The sequence below is a fragment of the Canis lupus genome, chromosome 21 (assembly GCF_011100685.1).
Source record: "Canis lupus familiaris isolate Mischka breed German Shepherd chromosome 21, alternate assembly UU_Cfam_GSD_1.0, whole genome shotgun sequence".
Lineage (NCBI taxonomy): Eukaryota > Metazoa > Chordata > Mammalia > Carnivora > Canidae > Canis > Canis lupus.
Genome location: NC_049242.1, coordinates 49,388,698 through 49,413,665, shown reverse-complemented (window position 1 = coordinate 49,413,665; position 24,968 = coordinate 49,388,698). Strand labels below are relative to the sequence as shown.

General features: G+C 34.5%; 1 protein-coding gene across 3 annotated transcripts in view; it reads left to right on the top strand.

Annotated features, from left to right (window-relative positions):
• The window catches only part of KIF18A (kinesin family member 18A), a 78,191-nt gene extending 55,975 nt beyond the window's left edge, over positions 1-22,216 (top strand). For 2 of the 3 annotated variants that reach the window (XM_038569291.1, XM_038569290.1), the window contains exons 14-17: positions 12,552-12,996; positions 13,759-13,866; positions 19,384-19,493; positions 21,896-22,145. In XM_038569291.1, the coding sequence (XP_038425219.1) occupies positions 12,552-12,996; positions 13,759-13,866; positions 19,384-19,493; positions 21,896-21,978 (746 nt within the window). In that variant the 3' untranslated portion in view covers positions 21,979-22,145. Of the gene's footprint in view, positions 1-12,551; positions 12,997-13,758; positions 13,867-19,383; positions 19,494-21,895 lie in introns of all 3 variants that reach the window. The other variant, XM_038569289.1, reaches the window with a different exon arrangement.
• Positions 22,217-24,968: the final 2,752 nt, after the last annotated feature.

The following is a 24,968-nucleotide window of genomic DNA, read 5'->3' as shown; positions in this document are numbered from 1 at the left end:
AGCCCTTTAGAATGGGAAATCAATCTAAAAATATAGATTGCTAAACTACATGATTTCTTTGACATAGGAATATCATAGTTAAAGTTGATAAGGGTTTATGTTACTTGGGTCTTCTGTTTTTTTTGCTACCAGGAAAGTGTAACTTTGAAATCCCTTTTTCTCTATAATAGGTGTTTGGTTTAAGATTATTTGGATATGAATTTTCATTAATAATTTATTTATTTAAGGACACTTCTTATAATAAAAAATTATAATCAAGAGAATTATTTAAAGGTAAAAATATACCAGAGTGCTTGGGCAACTCACTCAGTTGAGCAGCCGACTCTTGACTTCAATTCAAGTCATGATCTCAGGGTCCTGGGATCTAGCCCTTTGTCAGGCTCTGCACTCAGCACGGAGTCTGCTTGCAGTTCTCTCTCTCCCTCTTCTTCTGTCCTTCCCTTGCATGTGTGCATGTGCATGCACACACACATGCTCTCAGGATAAATAAATTTTTTTTTTTTAAAGTAAAAATATGGATGCCTGGGTGGCTTAGCAGTTGAGCAACTGCCTTTATTTAGCTCACGTCGGGCTCTCTGCAGGGAGCCTGCTTTTCCCTCTGCCTGTGTCTCTGCCTCTCTCTCTGTATCTCCCATGAATAAATAAATAAAATTTTTTAAAAACAAAAAAGTAAAAATAGACCAACATTCTTAAAACTACCTTTAGGAAAATTGACATATCTGTTTTTCTTCTGTTGTCAACTGAAACTCATGCTGGGTGACTTATAACAAACTTCTATAATTTATGTAATTTCTAAACAGAATGCTTTCTTACACTGCTGTTTTATTGATTCATCCATGTTTAGATTTTATCATCTTCTCCTTCTGATAGATGAAAATTTAGCGCATTTATTTCTTCTTCCCTGATCTGCTAATGTACCACCAGGGTATTATACGATATGTAATTAGATTATTATAGCTTATTATGATAATTATATAATTACACTATTAAAACATTATTAATATATTATGTAATTCATAACTCTTAAAAAATATTATTCTGACATATAAGTAGTATCAGGTAAGATGTATGTTATATATATTATACTTATGCATATATTAATATATGACATTTAATCGTAGGCCCTACTTAAGGAAATTTTTATAATAAAGTTGATAATAATGATAAAGTTGATTTCTAATGATAAATATCATTAGAAAAAATTTTTAAGATTTTATTTGTTTTAGAGAGAGCACGCACACACAGGCAGGGGGAAAGGGAGAGGGAGAGAAAGAATCCCAGGTAGACTCTGTGCTGAGCATGGAGCCTCATGTGAGGCCCGATCTCACAACCCTGAGATCATGACCTGAACTGAAATTGAGTCAGATGCTTAACCAACTGAGCCATTCATGCACCCCATAAATACTATTAAAATTTTTAAAGGAAAGTATGCTGACATTTCTTAAAACTACGTTTAGATAGATATGAAAGAACTCCATTTCTGCACTCTACTAGAAATGTTTCGGATTCCTCAGCCAGATCTATGGGGAAGGCTTCTTGGAGAAATGAAATATCTGAAAGATAGAAATATTAAAAGAGACTAGATTGTGCTCACAGAAGGATTTAAATAGCTTAGAAAACAATACAGACAATAAATACATTTTTAGATGTTTCTCTCCAAGTATAGCCATTCAGTTCTCAAACGTATTTAGCATATACTACTTAATTAGTATCTGAATTTTATTAACTTCTTCATTAACCACTTAACCAGGGATCAAATATTTATTCATTGTATCTTTTAACCATTTAGCAAATGTAATTTTAGTGGGACAGGCAAATCATTCTAATTTCGTGATGATTTTCACTGTTTTTATTTTGATTCTTAAGCCATGGCTTATGTTAATAACGCATCTTATTCTATATAATACTATAAAAACTACACAAATGCTAATGTACGTAAGTTGTAATCCAGGTGGTATACAGTGTTATAATCTGAACAATTACAGATGAAATTGTATTTTTTTCCATCTAATCCACAACTTTAGTGCTTGCATTTAGAGTTCATTTTAAAAGTGGTTTTAATACTTAAAAGTCTTTTGAAAGGCTTCTAAAACTTGGCAGTCTCAACAAAATGTTTTTGTCTGACTTCCTTTTTAAGTCTCTCTATGGACTTACAGTAAACAAACTTTTTGAAGCGGGAATCTCTAGCCATAATGCAGGAACAGATGAATAGAACACTAACCACTTTATCCTGAAATGCACATTTTCAGTTGTATATAAGATGCCTTAAAGCATCATATAAATATTTTAAGATGTTTCGTAAACTATTAATGGATGAGTATTACAAAGACTAAGATTGGATTCATTAAACAAAACTTACTGTAGGGTTTAGAAGAGCAGCTCTTCTATATCTTTCAGTAGCCCTGTCTCTCATTACTTTTAAAATCCTGTTTTGAATTGTAGCACATAATTATTTTGAAAAGTTCTATTATTTCATCATATAATCTCCACCGCCTACCCTCCTTCCTAAACTAGGAGTTTGTTGATTAGTCTTTAGCATTGTATATGTGTTTTTGTTAAATTGTTACTTTTAAGAAAAGCTTTGTTACTCTAAAAACAGCAATCAGGTGCATTATATACTGTTACTTCTTCATTAATATGTACCTTCAACTATGGGAAGTGTTAATAAGCCTAAAAAGATATTCAGTTTCAGGATAATTGTATTAGACTTTTGTAAGTAAAGCAATACTGAAGTTATCTTTCAGTGAGCAGTTCCTCTCCGGGTAGTTCTCAGACTGTTTTTTAGAACTTATATACTCCGGTTAAGTTGAAAATAGTGTAGGAAATTTGCTGATCCTTAAATTGACATCCTCTCTGTTTAATCATCTGAATATTTCTCAACAAACATATAAGGAATTTAAATCTATTATGTCTTCATATGGAATCTAAATGTGAAAGTAAAGATAGATATAACAAAATAACTAAAGCTGGCGATCTTTAAGATGCTTAAAATATCTGAAAACAAACTGATTAAATTCATATCCTTATGCAAGCATGCCTTTTATTTCTGAGAGATTTTGCTGTCCTAAACACTATTTTTATTTCTGCTACTATTCTCTATAAACTTTTGAATATATCAAAATTACACATGCTGCCATTCAGATTTCACAGTTTACCTGTTCCCTGAAGAAAAGGAATTTCCCTTCGTGTTGGAACTCATGACTTTAAATCGTTTTACCCATTTGTCACCATATGGAATGATTTATTTCTGATGACTGATTCACATTTTTATTAGCCCTCTTTAAATTTTATCAGGTAGATAATCATTCTCCCTTTTTGTTATATGCCAGGGAAAACGTGAGGTGGGGAGTGAGGTGGGTAGTAAGCCTATGGGGAACGGGCTAAGTAAAGAAAAGAGCTCTCCCACCTTCCCTAGTCCTACAACGTTCATTTGCTCTTCTCTTTGCCTGTTCCATTCATGTTATTTGCTTACATGTTTCAGTTAGACTTTTGAATGTAAAGGTTCATCACTTTGGCTAGTTTGACCCTACTCAGAGTCCACAGATTTTGAGTAAAGCTTTCCCAGAATAAGCAAGATATATGTTTTGGTCTGCTTTTCCCTTTATAATCCCAAAGTCCGATTATTTTCCTTAAAAGTTCCTGGATGTGTGTACATGTGTGTGCCTGTCTGCCTTGCCTCTTTTTCTCTCTCCCCTCTCCACCTGCTTTTACAGTTCATTTTATATTTTATAAAAGTATATGTTTACATAGTTGAGAAGGCTGACAGGTACTGTCATATTTGTAGCCTTGCCCTTTTGCTGCCCATTCCCAATTTAGCTGTGTTTTCTGGTTTTTCCTTTTAATTTCCAAATTTCAAATTTATACTGCTAATTCCTGTTTGCCTATGTTTTTCCAATTTTAGATATCATCTACTTATTTTTTATTTTGGACAATAAGGATTTAATACCTTTACATGATAGATACATTTTCTCTCCTACCCCATCTTTCCAAATGTGCTTTGGGTTTTTAAAAGTAAATGTCTGGAGGGGCACCCGGGTGGCTCAGTCAGTTAAGCGCCTGCCTTTGGCCCAGGCCATGACTGCAGAGCCCCAGGATTAAGCCCCGCGTCAGACTCCCTGCTCAGGGGAGAACCTGCTTCTTCCTCTGCCCCTCACCCTGCTTGTGCGCGCACTCTCTCTCTCTCTCTCTCTCTCCAAAATAAATAGTCTTTAAAATATATATATACATTTTTAAAAGTAAATGTCTAGAGTGTCTTCCAGTAAATATTATCTCCTGTTATGCCAAAAAAGCATGTAAATTCTCTTTCTTGTATAGCTTTAAGGTCTCTGTATGTAGTATTTGCTTTTATTCCCATCCTTCTTCTTATTCTCCCTTATTTTGCAGAAACACATCCTCCAGTAGATTCTTCCAGTGGGTGCGCAGGAGGTAAACTTTTTTGAGATGGTGCATGTTTGGCAATATATTTTCTTGTTAGTTGAGTAGGTATAGAATTCTAGGTTGGAAATAACTTTTCTGAGAACTGTGAAGACATTGCTCCATTGATTTCTAGATTCCAGTGCTGTTCTTGACTCACATGCCATTTTTATTCTCCATATTTCCTGGGTGACTTTTTCCTCCCGGGAAGATTTTGGAATTTTCCCTTTATCCTTAGTTTTCTGAAGTATCACAATGATGTGCTTTGGTGTTGATCTTTTTCATCTCATTATACCAAATAGTCTGGGCCTTTCTTTCTGAAAATCTTTTTCTTTTCCCTATGAGAAATGTTCCTTTGTGTATTTATGCACATACACATACATATACCTCCATATATACTTTCCTTCCCTATTTTCTGTTCTGTCTTTGGACATTACTGATCTGATGTTGTGTCTCCTGGATTGATCCTCTAAATTCTTTTATCTGCCTTCTAATACTTACCTCTTTTGGTTTGCTTGTTCTTTCTGGGAGATGTCCTTAACTTTATCATACAGCCTTTATTTTGGCTTTTATCTCCCTCTCATATTTTAAATTTTTAAGAACTCTTTTTAGTAATTCAGTATTTCTTTCCATAGCACTTTGTTTCTTTTTGATGAATGTAATAATTTTTCATCTCTCTGGATATGAATTATGGCTATTCTAATATACTCTACTATTTCTCCGTTGTCTATTTCCTTTTACTTTTTTTTTTTTTTCTTGTATGTAGTTCTGTGCCCTATCTTGTTGAATGTCCTCAAATATCTGGTGACCCTAGGTACTTCCTGTGTACATAGTTAGGTCTTTTCAGCTTTGCTTTATAGTCATCTCTGGAAAAAGTTGGTTTGGAGGAGCCTGAAAATATCAACACTTATATCTTTTTATTATCTTAGTTTATCTATAAAGAACTGATTTCACATTTAGGAGATGTATAAGCCCAACACCAGTGTATTAGAGAAGTAAAAGAAAAATTTGCATGCATTCATTATTGAGAAATTATTAAAATCCCCCAGTGTCAGCTGTGCATATTGGCCCCAAGTCTTAACCTGTCCAGGGAGTAACTTGTCTTTTAACAGTGACAAAGGAACAGTCACCTGGCAGGACAAGGTGACAGTGATGGGGTAAGGGGACTTTGGGGGTCCAACTTCCTTGTGTAGACTTTCAGTCAGTTCTGTTTTTATCTCCACCCTATACTTTCAGATTCAACCTCTAGCCTCCAGTTCTAGAGACGTTCTGAGGCTTGAGAGGCCTGGGCTTTTATTCGCTTTTGTTCCACACCTTATGTTGCTCTTCTTTAAAAAAAAAATTTTGTTATTTATAACTTTAAAGAAGCAGTATATATTTATTATAAAAAGTGGTCAAATGCTTAAAGAAGAAAATAAGATCACTCAGAATTTTTCCAGTTATAATCTATGCTAATATTTTAATATATCAAGCCATATTACCTTTCACTCTGTTCTCTGTGACTTTTTCCTCCTTTTTTGCTTGCAGAAAGTATGTGTATGCTTTGATTTCTTTTACGTGGATTTTTTTTGTTTTCAAATTTGGGATCATGCTGTATGTAGAATTTGTTACATACTACTTAAGGAGTATTTTTCCATATTATCAGATAACCTACAAAACATGACTTTAAGTAACAATGTAATTGTGAACATCCCCATGTTTTATTTAACCATTATCCTGATGGATTTAATTTTCCCTATGGTAGGGACTCAGTCTTGTGTAGGGGTGAAGAACATACATCTGGATTATCGAAGGCCTGAGTTGGTATGCCAAATCTGCCATTCCTTTATATTACAAGTACGCCTTTTCCATAACTTGATGATGATCAGTAGAAATTAAGGTTGAGTAATGGAGGAGGTAGAGGTGGGGAGGAGCGAATACCCAAGAGTACAGAACAGGAACCAGAGCCATAGGGGTACTCTCAGCCAGAAACCTTGCCTCTTTGCCCAAGTTTCTCATCCATATGTGGTGCGGCCCCCGTACTGGGAGCAAGGCCCCCAGGGTAGGGGGCACTTTCTGTTCAGTGTCCTTCCACTTCTGAGACAGCTGGGCCGGGACTGGATGTGGGGGCCTCTGAGTGCTCCTGCTTGTTTTCAGATCTTACCATCGACTGTGTCCCGTAGCCTTGTCGCACCCTGTGCCCTTTTACCTCCTCCACTCCTTCATCCCTGCTCCTCATGTAAAGGGACTCCAGTAACATTCTTCCAGTGTCTGTTACTTAAGTCCCAGGGGCAGCACTGAAATGTGAAGTGGGGGAACAGTTTTATGTTATTCTCCCCCGTGCCTTCCTTTATTCCAGTTCTAGCTACATAATATCCTCCCCAAAATCCTCTAATGCCCTGGTGTGCCCACAATATTCCTCCCTTATTACCAATATTAGGAAAAGTTTTCTCCTATTTTCATTATATTATATGGTGTTTTAAAGGAAATCTGGATGGGAAGCTACATGCTTCTCCTCAAGTTACCATCTTGGTTAAAATTGATTGTCTTTTGCAAAGTTAACCTTCATATCCCTTCTTATACTATAGATGTTTCTATAGCAACACATATAAGGTGAAGCCAACAAGGTATCTGGTTCTTCCAGTGAGAAATTCTCCCGAATATTCAGTGCCTCTCTGTCCTCCTCCCCTATCAAACAGAGAAGGTTCTGATAGCATGAATATTATTTTTTATGTTATCAAAATGCATTCATTACAGGACCGCATTTTGCATCTTAAAGTTTCATTAAATATGGATTAAAGACAGTGGCTCCTTTTTAAGAAAGTGAATGCAATAACTGACAAGGTATTAGGAGTGGAGAAGCCACTCTTTATATCTGAAATCATAGTATGTCTATGCCTTGAACTGATAATAAATCTCTGTCAGTGATTTGAGGATGCCTAGAGATGAATTTGCAGAGAAAACAGAGGGTACTCTTTCTATATCATTCTGTTACCTTAATCTTTCTCTCCCTTTGCACAAACTCCTGGGAGCCAAAGTCCATTTTCAGTCATTTTCTTTCTGCCACTCTTTTCTAGAACCATTTCCTACTTAGCCTCTCTCCCTTTCTTCCCTTTTCACTGCTACCCAAGTGTGATGATAACAGCCATCATCTCTGGATAAATAACTGTATCCTCAAACCCCAGAGAGTGTCTGCTGCCTCAAGTCCACAAACATGCAAACTAGAGAGGAAGGGAAGCAGATTCCAAGGCACCTGGCATTTACTTGAGTCAGAGCTCCTCAGTAGAGGACAAGACTTCAAATGCAGTGAGTGGGCTGGGGGAAGGGGGATGTCAGGAACAAGAGAATGCCAAATTTGAGGGAATAACATTTAGGACCTTTTAAGCTTTTCTATAATTGCTCATACAGTAATGGTTCATGATTTCACTGAAAGTTGCCAATCTCTGTTGATTAAATTATACAAGTTACTGCTCCTTTGTGTGAACTCCTTATCTTTGGTCCTGATTGTTGGGCAGCTAATCACACCCATGTGTGTCACTGTAAATGTTCTGAATATAGTTTATATGATTATAATCTGGTTATTTGATGACAACACCCTTCCCATATCTATCGCTACTGCTGCCAGTCTAATCCAGGCTCTCATTTGTTTTGCCTGGGCTATAGCAATAACTGTGTTACTGATTTCTCTCTTTCCCCTCTTAACCCATTCATATTCTATTCTCCACATGGTAAGCAAGGCAATCTTTTTTAAAAAACAAATGGGATCACATCATATCCATGTTTAAAATAATCTTCCACAGATATCCCTTTGCACTTGAACTAAACCCAGACCTTTATTTTGTTCATAAGCCCTAACACAGGCTGGGCCCTTTTGATCTCTCTAGCCTCTTCTTATTTCTCTTCTCCCTCTGACTCACTAGACTTCAATCACATTAGCCTTCTTTCTTTTCCTTGAGCTCAACAAATTTATTGTTGCTGTCGGGTCTTTGTTCTTGCTATTTTCTCTTCTTCCCCCAGATCTTCATAAGACTGGCTCCTCCGCAGTCGTTCAAGCCTCAGATCACAGATCCCATCTTGAGAATCGCCTGCCCTTGCCATTTAATTAATACCCCTGCTATCTCCCATCACTCTCTATTCCACTTGTCTTATTGTCTTTCCAACTCATTTGTCATAATTATCTTAATTAATTAAGATCATTTATTTTTCTACCTTCTTCCCCCAAAAATGTCGGTTCTTAAATGTCTTGTTTCCTGCTAGATTCTCAAAACCCAGAAAAGATCTGGAACATGGCAGGTGCTTAATACTGGGTGGATAAATAAACAGTGACTTCTTTTTATGCCGATGCAATCCTCTTGTTTCTCTTGTACCACAGCTGTCTAAAACTCTTTTTTCCCTTTCATAATTAAACATTCTTCCTAGATTGAAAATACTAGTGGTGCCTTCTCTTTCTAAATGTCTTGACAATATGGTTATTATTATTATCGGGAAATGAATTTCAACATATTTACTTACATGCCATGGATCAGAATCATTTCAGGTCAGTAGAAATCCAGTATACCTACAATGTGTTAGAGAGTTAAAGTCCCAAAAGTGCTTTTTATTGAGCATAAGATATATTGCTACACACTACCTCCTGTACTCGAATACATGATATAGTGGGCTGGATTTTTAGATGGAAAGGCCCCGGGAGAGAAGACTTGCTATCTTCCCAAGTGACTACTAATCATTTTTATCTCACTTTTTAAGAGCCTGCCTTATAACAACGCATTTTTAATTTTCTCTCCTTTCCTGTGTGACACCCACATTACTGAAGTATTTTATTGACTATCATCATCTGTTAGAGTCCCTTGTTCTGAAAGTCTGTAACTACATGATTCTTTTTCTCATTTTATGAAGCCTTTATAAAGGAATTATAATCTGCCTCCAGGTTCCTTCTTTATCATTTCTACTCTGTAGGCCCAAGAATCACAGAATCTTGTTAGATAGTATTTTCCCAGGCTCAGTCAGGGGAAACTACAAGTGCCCCAAGCCTTGTCTTCTGGAAAGTTACTGTACATCCTCTAATGGAAAAGTACAGCAAATCTCTTTTATAGACATAGAGCTAGCATACCCAATGTTTCTGAAAGCCTGTTTAAAATGTACAGTGCCCCTAACCCAACACTCCAGTTTGCCATACCCATTTAATGTACTTTATCACTTAACTAGCTAAAAGAGAATGATAGTTTATTATATAATTGTATTTATATATTCTGGGAATCATATTCAAACTGAAATGTCAGCTTATTCTCTTTTAGTTTTCATGGATTAAATGGAGACATAGTCCTTTTGTGGTTACAGTAGAGTGACTGTTGAATTTGTATTTAAATCTTTAAATCTTGTTTTTGCTCTGGTTCTCTCCTAAACCTTTCTGGGCTACTAGTCAGCCGACGTAGTCCTGAATTGACCATCTCTTTTCTGCCCCCTTCATATTATTGTATGTATTTAATAGCTAAAAGGATGAAAAGAACCTACTGGATTTATATTTTGCATACGCTGTATGTTTGTAGCATCTTTTCTTCAAGGCTCAGGAAAACAGTGGTGTGTGAATCTATATTAACGACCATATCTCCATGTTTCTCCTTCAAGTTATCATATCTGTCCCTCCAGAAGAGCAGAATTATGGCCAAAGATGTAGCATTATAACATTGCCGTTGATTTCACTGACAAACTGTGTCAGTGTCTTATGGAAGACCCCCATTTCCATGTTTTTTACAAGCAGTAGGGAGAAAGTGGCCTACCATTATGGGAATTAGCTCAGTGCCGCTCTGGGGTATCCCTCTCTAGATGCTGTGTACAAGGAAAATAGTGACTGGTTAATCCTTATCTCTTGAGACTTCATGTTCCATTGTGTTTTGGGTTTTTAAAATAATATCACGAAGCCTGCATTTTCAAAGAACACTTAGATGTGCATATTTTAATGATACTTTGGGTTTATATTACAATTTATCATTAGCTTTGATAAACTGGGTTTCTGATAAACAGAAAGTGAGACATTGTTTGAAATATGTTCTTTTAGTGATAGAATACTGGAAAGTAAATTACAACTTTCTCTGTGAAAGTAGTAGTGCCAACAGTTGAAGCGTATTTACATTTCTAGAGCCTTTCTTTGAACCCTAAGTTATTTTATAGATATTATCTAATCCTAGAAAATTCCCGGTACATGAAGGTAGTATCCCCTTTTTTCTAGGGGCGTTAATGCCCATACTGCTTAAGTGAGTTGCCCAAGGTCACTCGGTGAGTTGTTGCTAGAGCCGGAAATAGAATCCAAGTCTCCTGACTCCCAATTCAGCTCTCTATCCTCGATATAGTTTTCTATCCTCTATATACCCCTGCTGCCTCTCAGGGGAAAAGAAGTTAATCTTCCAGCTATTAATAGCCACCAAATTGGTGGTAGCAGCACAGTGGAGAAAAGTAACTGTCTTTACACTGCAGCATTAGTATAAAAATATCTGGTAATGGAAAATTTGACAAATGTCATGTTAAAGGGAGTGGAAAATTATTTTAAGATCTGGATCTCATTTATCTGGTTCTCAGAAAAGTAAAATTCCTTAGTAGAACAGGGATCATATTTTTCTTCCTGTTTTTCAATTGTCTTTCCTAGAGGGTAATTGTCAACCTAGCCATAGCAGAGACTATCGTCAACTAACATAATAAGAATGATGCGTGTACTGTTGGTGATTGTTGTAAGTGTATCTTCTAACTCGGTTGAAAGTTTGAATTGAATTATTGAAATACGTAATACTTATGCAGCTTTCAGTGTTAAATTAGTATTATATCATAAAGTTAGTATTATATCAGTTGGGAATTGTATTGCATGATTTGAAAACATAGTAGTTTCTTTCCTGGACGATACACTTCAGGCAAAGTTACTTCATGTCAGGCACCTTAAGTTCACCATGAATGAAACAAAGCAGAAAAATATTAATAAAGAAATACAAGATTGGCACACTGGAGTTGATGAAGTTTATTGTTTGTGTATGCAATTAATCTTTTATATATTTTTAAAAAGTGTTTGAGAGGTAAATATTTAAGCATGTCTGGATTGTGGGAATTCAAACTTAAGTTTAAACAAAACTATTTCTTAAGTTTGGACCAAGGAACAGGAATTTCCCTGGTGACAATCTCTGAATATCATATTTATGTTTAGATAGAACTATAAGTCTTTAATCAGAATTATGTTTTGATTTTAAGTGTAAGAGAGAGAGGATTGGTGGAAGTTGGAAAATGCAAGGAAATGGCAAAAATTAGTTATCTGGGACCCAGATGACTGAAAAAGTATAATTACAAATTAATAGTGAATTTCTTTAGGGAAATATATACATTTACCAGGTGAAGGATGAAGAAGGTAACAGATGTTGGAGAGGTATAGCAAGAAAATCATTTTGAAAAGCTACAGAATTTGTAGGATAGGGGTAAGAAAAGTTCATTAAACTTAGTGACCTCTTGACATTTGGGAGACCTACTTGGACAGAGTGACGAGGGTCATGTTAAGGATACTCTGACCTCTTCAACTTATGTTCATTTATCTTAAGGTATTAATCTAACTTTTGAAAACCTGTAAATTATGTATGGTATAAGAAACAAACAATCAGAATGCTTAATTAACCACAATACCTGAGATAGTAACAGATTTAAAATTTCATTCACCTGAGATTTTATTGGTTATTGCCATTCCTGTTTAGACTAGACTTCCACTCAATTAATAAATAACTGATGATACTTTATGATAGGACAAGTAACTAATCTCTGTACCTATGATTGTTGAATATTTTATGTTAAACCTAAATCAAACATAAAAGCTGGAAATTGCTTGTGAATATCATTAGAATTTGTTGGAATGTTTTCATGATTACCCAAAATCTCAATTTTGCTCTATGAATTAGTATTTATATTAGTCATTTATTATTTATTTTCTGTTAATGTTAATTAATGTTAATCTCATTAACATTATTTAAGGTTACTAATAACCTGTTTTTTTTTTCCTTTCCAACTTTCTTTTACATTTTCATCAATTGGCAGAAAATGTATTTTATTATTGGTGGTGGTGGTGATGTTTAACTGATAGAGTTATTAGAAACCTAGGTGACATTATTGAGATTCTTTTTAATTTTATTAAATAGGCATATCTTCAAGTGAATCCAATCTGCTTAAAATTCCTCCCCATAAAAGAACCCGAAGAAAACTAATGCCTTCTCCCCTGAAAGCAGCACATCCTCAAAAGTCCGCACTGTCTGAAAGTTTGGAGCTCAATGATTCTCTCAGCAAAGAACTTCAGCCTATTGTGTATACGCCAGAAGACTGTAGAAAAACTGCTCAAAATTCATCTATAGTGACCTCATCAAAACCATTATCACAAGCTACACGTTTTCAGACCATCAGCTCAAATGTAAATGGTGAGAATTCTCTGAAAACATTATGTGAAATAGATACTCCTCACAGCCGGAGAAAAGAATATGGACAGGAAGATTTGGACTCCACATTTATTATATGTGAAGACATCAAGAATTTGAAGAGTAAATCACCTGAGCAAGAATCACTGCCAAACAATAATAACATTTTACAAAGGTACAAAAAAGAGTATTTGCCAGTTCTTTTGTTTTTGTTCTTTTTTTACTTACATAGCCTTAAAACTATAGCTTTCTTTCTCTTCTTTAGTTATATTTAAGGTCTATTTCATGAGTCAAGTATGTAGTCTTGATTATAAAAGTCAGTATTTTACCTTCATTTAGCCTTGTCTTTTTAAATATTAATCCATTAACACAATATTTTAATCTTTAATTTGATATCTTAGTTGATTGACCCTCAGTAGGCTAGAAGAAACCTTAAGATCGATTTAGTTCTACATACTCCAAAGTTAGGCAGGACAATCAGAGGTTTACTATGTTTATTATTATTTATTAATATATACACTAAAGGAAATCTCACATTTTTTATTGATATTTAGCAAACCTCAGCTTACCCTAAATCATCATCCTTCTTAGGTGCTGGTGACTACATGGCATCCTAGCAAATATCCTTCTCACTTTGTCTCACTTCTTATTTCATATCCTGTACATTTCATCTGTATAATCACAAGTAATCCAAATATGAGAAGACTGACACCTTCACCTTTCTATGCTGTTGGGATGCAGAAATCCTTGAGAGCAACTCTTTCTATGATACAAAAAAAAGAAAACCCAATGGCAAGCAAGAGAGGCTTTATAGGCTAGAATAATATCTTTCTTTATATATTCATATGAAATGGTATTCTAATTATGAAAGTGTATGCCCCCTTTTTCTCCATAGTACAAATCAAAATTACTCTATTTTTTATTATCTAATATACAGGCTTGCCTCTTCTTCATTCTCAACTAAACATCCTCTGCCTATACCAAGCATAGAACCATCCTACATGGCAATGACGGCTGCTGCCAGAAGGAAACGGAAGTTAACAAGGTACAATTAACCATCAACTGGTTCAGTGCTTACACAACATCATCTTTATACTTTGTTTCCTACGTCTCCTTTTTATTTCTTATAATGAAACTGTGAATTCATACTTAAATGTACATATAATTAATTGCTCTGAATGCAGCACTGGGTTTACATTATCAAAGGCAAATCTTGATAAAGCCCAAGTATTTCACTTGCTATTTACATAAAGTATTCCGTATCTTAGATTATTAAAAATAAATTGAAAAGTCTTCTGGCCTTCAAAAATGTCACTTAATTTTAACTTTCTTCTGGTGACAACTTGTGCTCATTTGGTATTTCTCTTTTTGTACATTAATGAATTTCTTCAGTCCCAAAAATGTATTACTTTAATGGATTTTGATATATGACTAAAATGTAATGAGTGAAGAGACTTCTATTTCTGGCTATGACAATATAGCTTATATTAGACGAAACCACCCATCAACAACAGTTATAAAAGCCGATGAAATACAACCAACAGCTACTTTCAAGGCACTGGAGACTAACCAAGGCAGCCAGGACTTGAAGGTCTAAGATCCAGAGGAAAGGAAAACAAGCTATAGAGAGCCAAACCTTGTCTGCCTCTTTTTTCCATTTAGTATTTGCCAATCCATGGCATCAAGTCTAGAAGCCAAGCACAAAATGGAAGCCCACAGCTATCAGCAGTCTCACTGAGTTAGGGAAACAAAGTAATTCTGTGTGTAGCTTTTGCCCTCAATATAGCTGCCAAGTTCTACATTCTGTGGGGTAAAAGGCCAAGAAACAAAGCTGAAAATGGCTAAGGAAGCAAAATAATTCTGTGTGTAGCTTTTGCTACACAATCTGAACTCTGGCATAAGAGTTCAAGAAACAAAGCTGAGAGGCTAAAATATTAAGCAGAATTTTAACATTCTCATGGGAGCTAGGACACAAAAACTGTTCAGGGATCATTGAGAAGAAAAGGTGCTATGAAACCGCCAGGATTTTATTTGAGACCCTCGAAGTCCTGTGCTCTATAGGAGTAGGGTAAACTGGAAGTAGACCAGTTCTTGAAAGCCTGAAAAGACCTCACACCACCTCTATCCCTTTTGGATCGAGGTGATCTGTTTCTGTTCTGCTTTCCTACCAGAAGAAAATTAAGTCATTCCTGGAGAAATATACCAACTAGAGCATCTACAGTTTTGTGTAGGTTTTTTTTACATGTTTATGGCTTAAGCAAAAATTACCAAGTATGTCAGGAAACAGACTAAAAATCTAGATCCATTAGTGATACTGTAAAATTATCAGGTAGGTACTTTAAAAATAAGACTGTGATTTAGTTCATCAAAATAGTGATAATTCCCCCCCCCCCAAAAAAAAAAAACTGGATTGTATATTCTAGAGCTAAAAAAATTAGAATCTACTGAAATTGTAAATAAATAAACAATAGATTAAGCACAGCAGAAGAGAGTTTAGTGAACCGGAAGATAGATTGACAGAAAAAATATCTAAGCCAATGTTCGAAGGAATAAGATAGAAAATATGGAGAAGAGTGAAAAAAACATATAAGACACAGTTAGAAAGGTCTAGTATGTATATATTTTGAGTCCCAGAAAGAAATGAGAAAGAATGGGGGAAAACAGTGTTTGAGGAGATGCTGGCTAATAGTTTTCCAATGAAAAAAGATAACTAATCACAGATTTGAGAAGTTCTGCAGACCACAAGCAGCATTAATACAAACAGAAACATAACTAGGTACATCGCAGTAAAACAGCTAAAAATCAAAGACAAGGAAAAATCTTACATCCTGAGCTGTATGACGTGACTCCCGTTGCATAGTGTTTACATCCCCACAGCCGTGAATGCAATGACAACATACAGTGAATGGTTATATTGTAAAATGGCTCAGACTTGCTTTACCTCTTTTACTTTGACGTGATTATGGGGAAAAGAGTATAAGATCCTAGGATAGAATAACTCTTTTTAGGTTTCTTATTTTCCACCATGAACCTGTCATCATCTGGGCCAGTCTAAACAAATTTACAATAATCTATTTGTGCCACATAAAGTATTATCTCATAGGTGCATTTAGGATCTGTCCTTTCTCCTCCAAAGTACAGCAGAGCCTTGGAATGTAGATTTAAAATTCATGGACTGATTTTTCCAGAATGCCTCTAACTATCCATGACATTTAAAATTCTGTATTTTGCTGTGGCACAAATTTAAATGATGCAATTTGTCTGACTCTTGTATTGGGTATCACTCACTTAATGAGTGAGCCTAGCTAACCGTCATCATCTTATTACTAATTTTCATTGTGTTGATTGTGTTATTCTTTCCATTAATTAGTGGTGGTGACTTTTCTGGTTCTTCACTGATAGCATGATCTGTTGTGTTAACTAAGATGTAGCTAAAGTTTATAGCTAATAATAAGTTTTAAATGCATACATAATCATTATCAAAATTAATTGATTTTTCAAGAAATGTCCAGGTATGTAAGCTATATGTTTAGAGTGGTTTTAGATGACTTAAAGAGCTTCCACTCTTTAGAGCAACTAATATTGCGAAATAATACTAAAGGACATATAAAGAAAGTAAGATTTCTCATAGCCTATTAATTGCTCTATTACATTCCCTCTGGTACCAATAATTAGATCCTGCCATTAACTAAGGTTAAAAGAGATTAATGCTAGAAATGTACATAATTACTTTTTTTTTTAACCTTCCTTTTCCTCAATTAAACCTACATGAGTTTGAGAGTAATAAACTCTGGTATTTTCCACTTAGCAGCTTTATGTACATATTTGGGGGGGGGTGTGTGTGTGTGTGTGTATCTATGAATATATACCTATATATATATACACATAAGGTTTTTAAAAATGAAAAGAAGGCTCCATGTGTATAGTTATTTTATTTAGTTTGTATCAGCTTTTCTCTCTGAAAAAAAATTAGAGTCCCAAAGCTCTGGATATTCTCAAAACCTACAAAACTCCATTTTTTAGTTCCTACTTAAATTGAGAATATTAAATTTTTAATCATTACAATTTATTTAATATCACTGTAGCAAACTGTTTTAATTAAATCAGGCTACTAAATATACAAATGTAGTATATATGTATATATTAATCAAAGTTTTGGGGGTTTGTTTGCTTTGTTTATTTGGTTTGTTGGTTTTTGTTTGTTTCATAGTCTTTCTTAGCACCCAGAAATGGGTCTCACACTTGTCACACATTTTTGGTTTGTTTTGAAAGACACCTAATGGTTCCAACTAGAAATTATCTCAACTGGAAGAATATGAGATCTATATGTTAAGGAAGGAGAAACATACGATCCATATAAGGAAACAAAAGGTTAAGTCTTAACTTTCATCAATAGATATGGAAATATATTTGGCACATAACTAGAAGAATCTTTAGATTTCTTCTCAATATAGTCTTTAACATAATTTGAATTTCTCATACCAATTTTAAGTCCTATTTTATGATCCAACATAAATCTAAAATAAATTTATAACATGAATGTTAAACATTTGATCAGTGGATTATTTTATCTAAATCCTTAAAAATGTTTGCATGTATTTCACTTAAGTATATACAACTTACTTTGTTAGGCTTTGATTTCATTCCTAGAAATACGAAGTTTCTTTCAGATAGATATTCAAAAGCCTAATTTTCAAGTAAAAACAGTTAAATAGTAAAAACAGACATCCTAGAACTAACCAAAGTGAAAAATCATACCATAAAATAATAAAGACAATTTTAAGAGAAAAGATTGGGAAAACTAACGCTTACAAAAGTAACCAATGACAATGATCTTTGTACTTGAAGAAAAATCACCAAATGACCAAAAAAGATTTTTTGCCTTGAGACAGCTGTTATGTTATCCAAGAAGGGTGTTTAGTATCCAAAACCAAATTATATCAACTTATTTCATTTAGCACCATTTAGGAATAGAGAGTTTCTACAACTAAATTTGCTAGTACGGTCATAGCACTAGTACGGTCTTGTTACCATTTTGGGTAGATATCATTTATGTTCTTGGACAGAGTAGGCAAAATTATCATTTGAAAAACCATGATCATTTTTCTTACAGGCTTTAGAAAAATTGAGGTACATAGGTTGAGTTATTTTTGCCAGCATGTAGTGTGCTCCCGCCTATTTTTCTTCGCTGTCGTATTAAATTGCCATTTCTGACCTCTTTTGATAACTCTACCACCAATCCATCTTCTCCCCATTCTACAAACACACCCACATCAGTTTACCCTGTGGTTAGGAAAGGATTACCAGAAGAGCAAAGTGTGGCCGTAAGAGGGAAGCCTCCAGTGTTAATGCAACTATCAAATTAGTATCAACTTGTAAAATGGTATATGATATCTTTTTTAATCAGAAACTGCCTAAAATTAGCTTGTTTAAATCAGTATGGAGGGGGGGAGATGCTCATTTATCCCTCCCTCGATCCCAATCCTGCTTGTTAGAACTTGATCCTCTTTGGGTTCAGAAGGATTGGACTGTTATTCTTCGGGGCCTAGCTCAAACTCATCGCATCCACAAAATCTTTCAGTTGTTTTTTGGGAGGTTTTTTTTTTTCCCCCTAAGTTTGAAATCAGGAACCTATAGCTCCTTATAGTTTGAAACCTATAGCACTGTGTTTTACTTTACCTTGTATTATTTTGCGTATTTGTCTTATTTTCCTCCTCCTCACCATATAGTCATTATGTAAGTTTTTAGAACAGGTGTTATCACTGCCTAATTTATAATATCCTGTAACATGAGGCCATAGTGATAGGTGTTTAATAGTAATATGTCAACTCAAATTAAGTTGGAAATTTGACCCTTTGATATATAAAATTCATATAATTTTTTTTAAATGAAAATAGATCACTAGGCAGCCTGGGTGGCTCAGCAGTTTAGCACCGCCATCGGCCCAGGGCGTAATCCTGGGGTCCTGGGATCGAGTCCCAAGTCGGGCTCCCTGCGTGGAGCCTGCTTCTCCCTCTGCCTGTGTCTGCCTCTCTCTCTTTCTTTGTATCTCTCATGAATAAATAAAATCTTTAGGAAAAAAAAAAATCATTCTTTTCAGTTTCTATGATTGTAATCAGAGAGTCTCAGTCTATTACCATGTTTTGATTTGAAAGCAAAGTTTCCAAACAATCACATTTGGTTATATTCTCCAGATTAAGGTTCTTGCTCCAATTTTGTAATAGGAGCTTAGTTTTTCACCTCTTGCAAGGTGCTCTTTATCTCTACACTTCGAATAATAGTGTTTGCTTATATTCTAGCAGAGCACCCTGAAAAGGTTTTGTTACAGAATTGTTACATATACCTACACTCCCAATCTCCAGTTTGAATAAACATCATTAAAATCACACCAAATTTCCTATTGGCCAAAAATGTATTTAGTGCCTCCTATTTATTACTTTTATGGGATTTTGCAACTTATTATTCTATCATTTTACTTTCTCTTTAATCTTCATTGCATATAGAGTATGTATTAGAATTTATAAAAAATTCTTTACTAAAATAAAAAAAATTTCTCCTTAAGTTCTGCATCAAATACTTCATTAACTGCTGAGGTAAATCCTGGATTTGCCAAACGTGTTCGACAAGATGATGCAAGTGAAAAGGTCTTACAAGAAAACAGACCAACAGTGGGTATGTCTCAGCTTTTAATTTGACATTTAATAACATGATTACCAAATATATGTATAGTACTTTACATTTTCTTACAGTGTTTTCATTAGAATCTCCTTTTATCTGCTCGTCAACTTATTAAATGATAAGTATGACTATGTTAAAGGTAAGAAAAGTTAAGACACAAAATAGAAAATACCCAAGATTACGCAGATACTTCATGTGGAGCCAGACTTCTAACTCTATATTCTGTATCTTTTTTGTTATCCATACTGCTTCACACTGCAGAAGAATCCATAAATAATTTGACTAATAATTGAAATAACTAGCTAAGTATATTATTTAATGGGTTAATGATAACAGATAAACTTTACTTGAAATTTCTCTCTTATTATCTTTAATAATTTGCTCTGTGACTCAATCTGCAGTTATTGCCAAGCTTCAGTCTGTACCTAGGTTCAGTCGTATTGTAATTCCCATTAGCAAGTTGAAAAAGATGCTGCCGGGGATGACTATGTCTTCTCAACTGCATATGGTGGTGACATGAATCTGTAGTAACAAAACCACATCTTTAGTGAAGCCAGAGGTTAGGCCTTAGTATCCAGACCTCTGTCTCTCTGATACTATAATGCCTAAAACTTCATTTAAGAAGTATTTATTTACTATGCACTGACTATGTGCTAGTTTCTGTGCTAGATAGCAAGATCATTAAGACTCAGTGTGGTTTCTTCCCTAAAGGAACTTGTAATTACTGCACTTGGAATTTAAAGAGGTTTCATGAGATAATGTATGTTTGTTTCTAAGAATAACATGAAAACTATTGTTATTTTTTTTCTATCAATGCTCTTTCATTAGAGTAACATTAAATTTCTCAATGGCTTTGCCGGACTGTATTGATAAATCCTTACTTCATGTGGTAGCCATTTTAAGTTCAGTGGAAATGCCTTTTGTGCAAATTTTTAAAATCAAGCAAAAATGTCCTAAAACATAAAATTTACTAAGATTATTTGGTTTAGAACACCAAATTTAATAATGTTTAACAATGTGCATGTGCAGTTGGTATGAATTTGTACTGCGCCATTAATCTCCTGAAAAAATTCTCCAGGAAATCATATTTCCAAAAGCAAATAATAAACCTCTGATACTTCTCAAATAGAGATTTGGTTTTTCTAATATGCATATTTTCTAACCATAAAATACATCAAATATCTCATATATAAAGAGAGGTAAATTTAAAAATTCTACATAGAAGTAGGAGTTGATATTAAATTGCAGAGCTGTCCAAAAAGCAAAGAAAGGGTTAATCTAGGTTAAAAGATTATGTATTGGTAAGGATAATAGACCACTTAGAGGTATTAGTTTAAGGGAAGGTAACAATTTATGTATATTAGGATATCGAAGTTAAAATGCCCAAATACATAAGAGAAATTACTAGAAAAAGTAGGAAAGAACTGGTACTGCGTGGGATCCCTGGGTGGCTCAGTGGATTAGTGCCTGCCTTTGGCCCAGGGTGTGATCCTGGCGTCACAGGATCGAGTCCCACGTCGGGCTCCTTGCATGGAGCCTGCTTCTCCCCCTGCATCTCTCTCTCTCTGTGTGTCTCTCATGAATAAATAAATAAAATCTTAAAAAAAAAAAAAAAACGGTACTGCCTTTCTTGGAATATGTTCAACTGAGTTCTCTAACAGTGTACAAATAAAAAAACAAAGGAACATCAGTAAGAAAAAAGGTAACTACAATTTACTGAGAAATGAGAATACTGTCAAGAGAATATGTGCCTCTAAACTAAAACCTAACGTGACAAGAAAATGGATAAGAGATTAAACTGAGCCATAGAGAAGTCAGTGACACTTTAACACTTGGATGAGTAGACAGTCATTGTGAAGGCTGGTGAAGAACCAGAGGAATGGGTATTTGAGGGGTGGCAGTAAAAGGAATAAGAGGTATGGGACCAGGATTAGCACGTAAGGAAGTACTAGATGCAAATTATATTCCTAAAAATAGGAAAAACATGGAAGTTTAGAAGCTTTAGGGAAGTAATCCATGAAGAAAAAAATGATGATGCAAAAAAGAAAGAACAATTCTTGTAGAATAGTCTTTCATTAGTTCAGAAGAACAAAACTTAAATGTGGTAGCTTATTCAGTGATGTTATTTGATACCTGCTGGGGAGGGGGTGAGATGTCACATGAGCACACTAAAAACTCGGCAATATGGAGAAATGAATTTCTGTGTTTAGACCAATGTTATTAATGTTACCTTCATGTTTTATTTAAATCATGTTAGTTAACAACTATAAATTTTAAGAATAAATTTTCTTCTAATGGATATAATTTTAACAAACTTTTATAAGTTGAGTGAATAGTGAAAAAATTCTTTTTGAATACTTTTAACATATTTATATGTCTTTTTATTTCTTCTCTAGACTATAAAAGAAACGTCCATAAAGTAAATCCAAACATGGTTAGAAAATTTGGAAGAAGTATTTCAAAAGGAAATCTGAGATAAGTCACTTCAAAATCAAGGAAAATGGAATTGACAAGTCTCCTTTTAAAAGGATCTGTTGCCAGCGCCCTTTCAGAAACTAGCTAAAATCTTTGAAAGAAGACCATCTTAAAGCTAGGTTTACCCAAATACCTTCAGTGAGCAGAAAATAAAATTCTTTCTGTTTTGTTCTTTTGTAATCTAAGCAAATATTAAATTTCAAGAGAAAAGGCTATGTTTTAATAAAGATACTAAAACATTTGTCGCCCTTTATAATCCATAAGTCGGCATGGTAGCAGGTCAGTTTTACACTGCTATAGCAAGTTGATTAGGACATTTTAGAAAACAATAGTCAAATTATCCTTTTTCTTTTTAAACAAGGAGAATTTAGAAGTGATAAAATTATGGCCCAGGATACATTTGGTCATACATTATTTTAATCCTATATATAACTTTACTTTCCAAGAGTACTTTGATGTACAAATGTACATATATGTGCCCATTCAGTCGTTGTAAAGAGTATTTAAGTAGTCTGCATGAATAAAATACTAATATTGTTCCTTGCTACTCACTATATTAAAGATGTAGATTTTACAGTGTTTGCTTTTCTGTCTTGTTACTACCCCTTACACACTTTATACTATTATTTCATATAAAATGGGAATTTTGTAGATTTGTATTTCAGATTAGATCAGGATATATGGACTAGAGCCCAGTTTGAAAATGATCCATAGATTCCATAATGATAGTGAGACAAAGTTTTAATCGTCCCTCCTCCTATAGAAGCACACAGAGCTGCAAAGGAATCATACTGTTCACCTGCCTTGTTTACTTGTTCATCTTCTGAATGCACACATATTTGATTAAACACATTTAATTTTATGTGGCCTGGGAATTGTTCCACCGAAACAAACACTTAACAACCCGTTGAAACATTTTAGGCCTTTTACTTTAGTCCTGTCTTTCAACTTAAAATCTGGTTGGGAGAGTATGAGATCCAGTAATGCTCTTGGAGTTTCCTCCAACTCTGACTCTGCTAGTTCCGTGTTAGCAGATGTGCACACAGGATCTGTGCTAGCGAGAGCCACCATACACAGTTGACTCGGGGGTCATTAAGCCGTTAGCTCTGTTGCCTGTTAAACAGTTACTTTTGCCTGTTTTTCCTTTCCATGTTTTAGGAAATTCAAAGAATATCAAAAGATATTTTTTTTACCAGGTACAGATGAATTAGGCTAACAGGATTCAGTGACCATACCTCATGGTCCACCTTTAAGATGTGAGTGATTTTTTTTTCTCCTTCTCCCACCCCTCTCCCATCTGGCAACCACCAGTTTGTTCTCTGTATTTATGGGTCTATTTCTGCTTTGTTTGTTCATTTATTGTGTTTTTATGACTCCACATACAAGCAAAATCACATGGTATTCTTTTTTCTTTGACTTACTGCACTTACCGTAACCCCCCAAGGTCCATCCATGTTGTTGAAATGGCCAGATCTCATTTTTTATGGCTGAATATAAGTGAGTGATTTTCTTATATGCCATTTTTATAAGCTAGGCATTTTGCTGTAATAATAATGCATTTACAATGCAACCATGTTAAGGAGAAAGTAGAGGGAAGGAATCAACGTGGAAAAATAAAGAGAAAATACATTTAAACTGGAACAATGCTAGTCAATAAGTCACTGTAAAATAATCTTTAAGTGAACTTTATTCATGTAAAAAAAGTAGACTAATCATAAATATATAGCTCAGTGAATTTTCACAAAATGAACACATCCATGTTCCCAGTACTCCAAACAAGGAAGAAAAAAGTATCTGTATCCTGGAAGCCTCCCATTCGCACCTCCCTCGAAGAGTAACCACTATTCTAACACCACTAAAAAAAAAAATAAAAATAAAAAATAACACCACTAAAATAGTTTATATTTTTATTAAAAAAAGAATATCTTGCTTGAAAAAATGACAAGAACTATAAGCAATAAAAATGTGCTCCCTCTCCTTCTCTACCAGTATCATTCCAGTTGTAACCACTGCTAGCTAATAATTTAGGTATCCTGCCATCATTTATTTTACTCATAGACAAACTTATGTAATTTTTTTTTTTTTGTAAAAATCGTATCATACTATTTGTACTGTTTTGCAGTCGGCTTTTTTATTCACATTTGAAAGCAGCATGGGCATCTTTGTAAAATTTGTAAATGTGAATTTCGTAAGTACAGCTATTCGTAAATTAATTGCTCTTAGTAACAACTGACTAATAGTTTTTATGTGGCAAATTAGGTCAGAGACCGGGAGAGGAAACTCGGTGACGCTCAGTGTCTTTTGACTAACACTGAGCACCGTTTCTGAGAATAGGTTGGAGTACTCAGCATTATTTGTATATCATAGAGTCCAAAGTATGGTCCACATAGCATGACTCACCTGCCAAGGAAAGGGCGTCGTGTCAAAGAAAAGTGGGATACAGAGTCTACTGGGACATTGATCATGCACACTGGCTATATAAGCCCTGAAGTCATACAATCCAGAATTTTATTTGATTCCTTTGAAACGCGAAACTTTTTAAAGATGTTTAAGTGAGGAACAGTGCAATGAACCCTCATAATCCTGACACTGAATCCAACTACCACATTTTTCCACATTTTCCTTTTTTTCTTCTTTGCTGGAGTTTTTTAAAGTGTACCCTAGACATTTCTACATACTGCTTAGAATTTGTAAGAAAAATGGCCATTTTTTATTTAATACAAAAAATATCCTTTTATTAAAGCACTCCTAGTAATAACTCTAGAAATATACTTTAATCAACAATGTTCTAAATAATCACTATAAAGTTAATAGGATTAAAGATTAGACTTACATGATAAGAATTTAAACTCAAAACAGCTATTTACTAGTTTGAAAAAAATCTCTTTCAACACAATGCCTACTCCAGCAACTTTTTTCATTCATTTTTATTAAGACCTTATTAGAAAAAAAAATTAGTTTTTTTAAAGTAACATATTAAAAAGTAGGTTTATG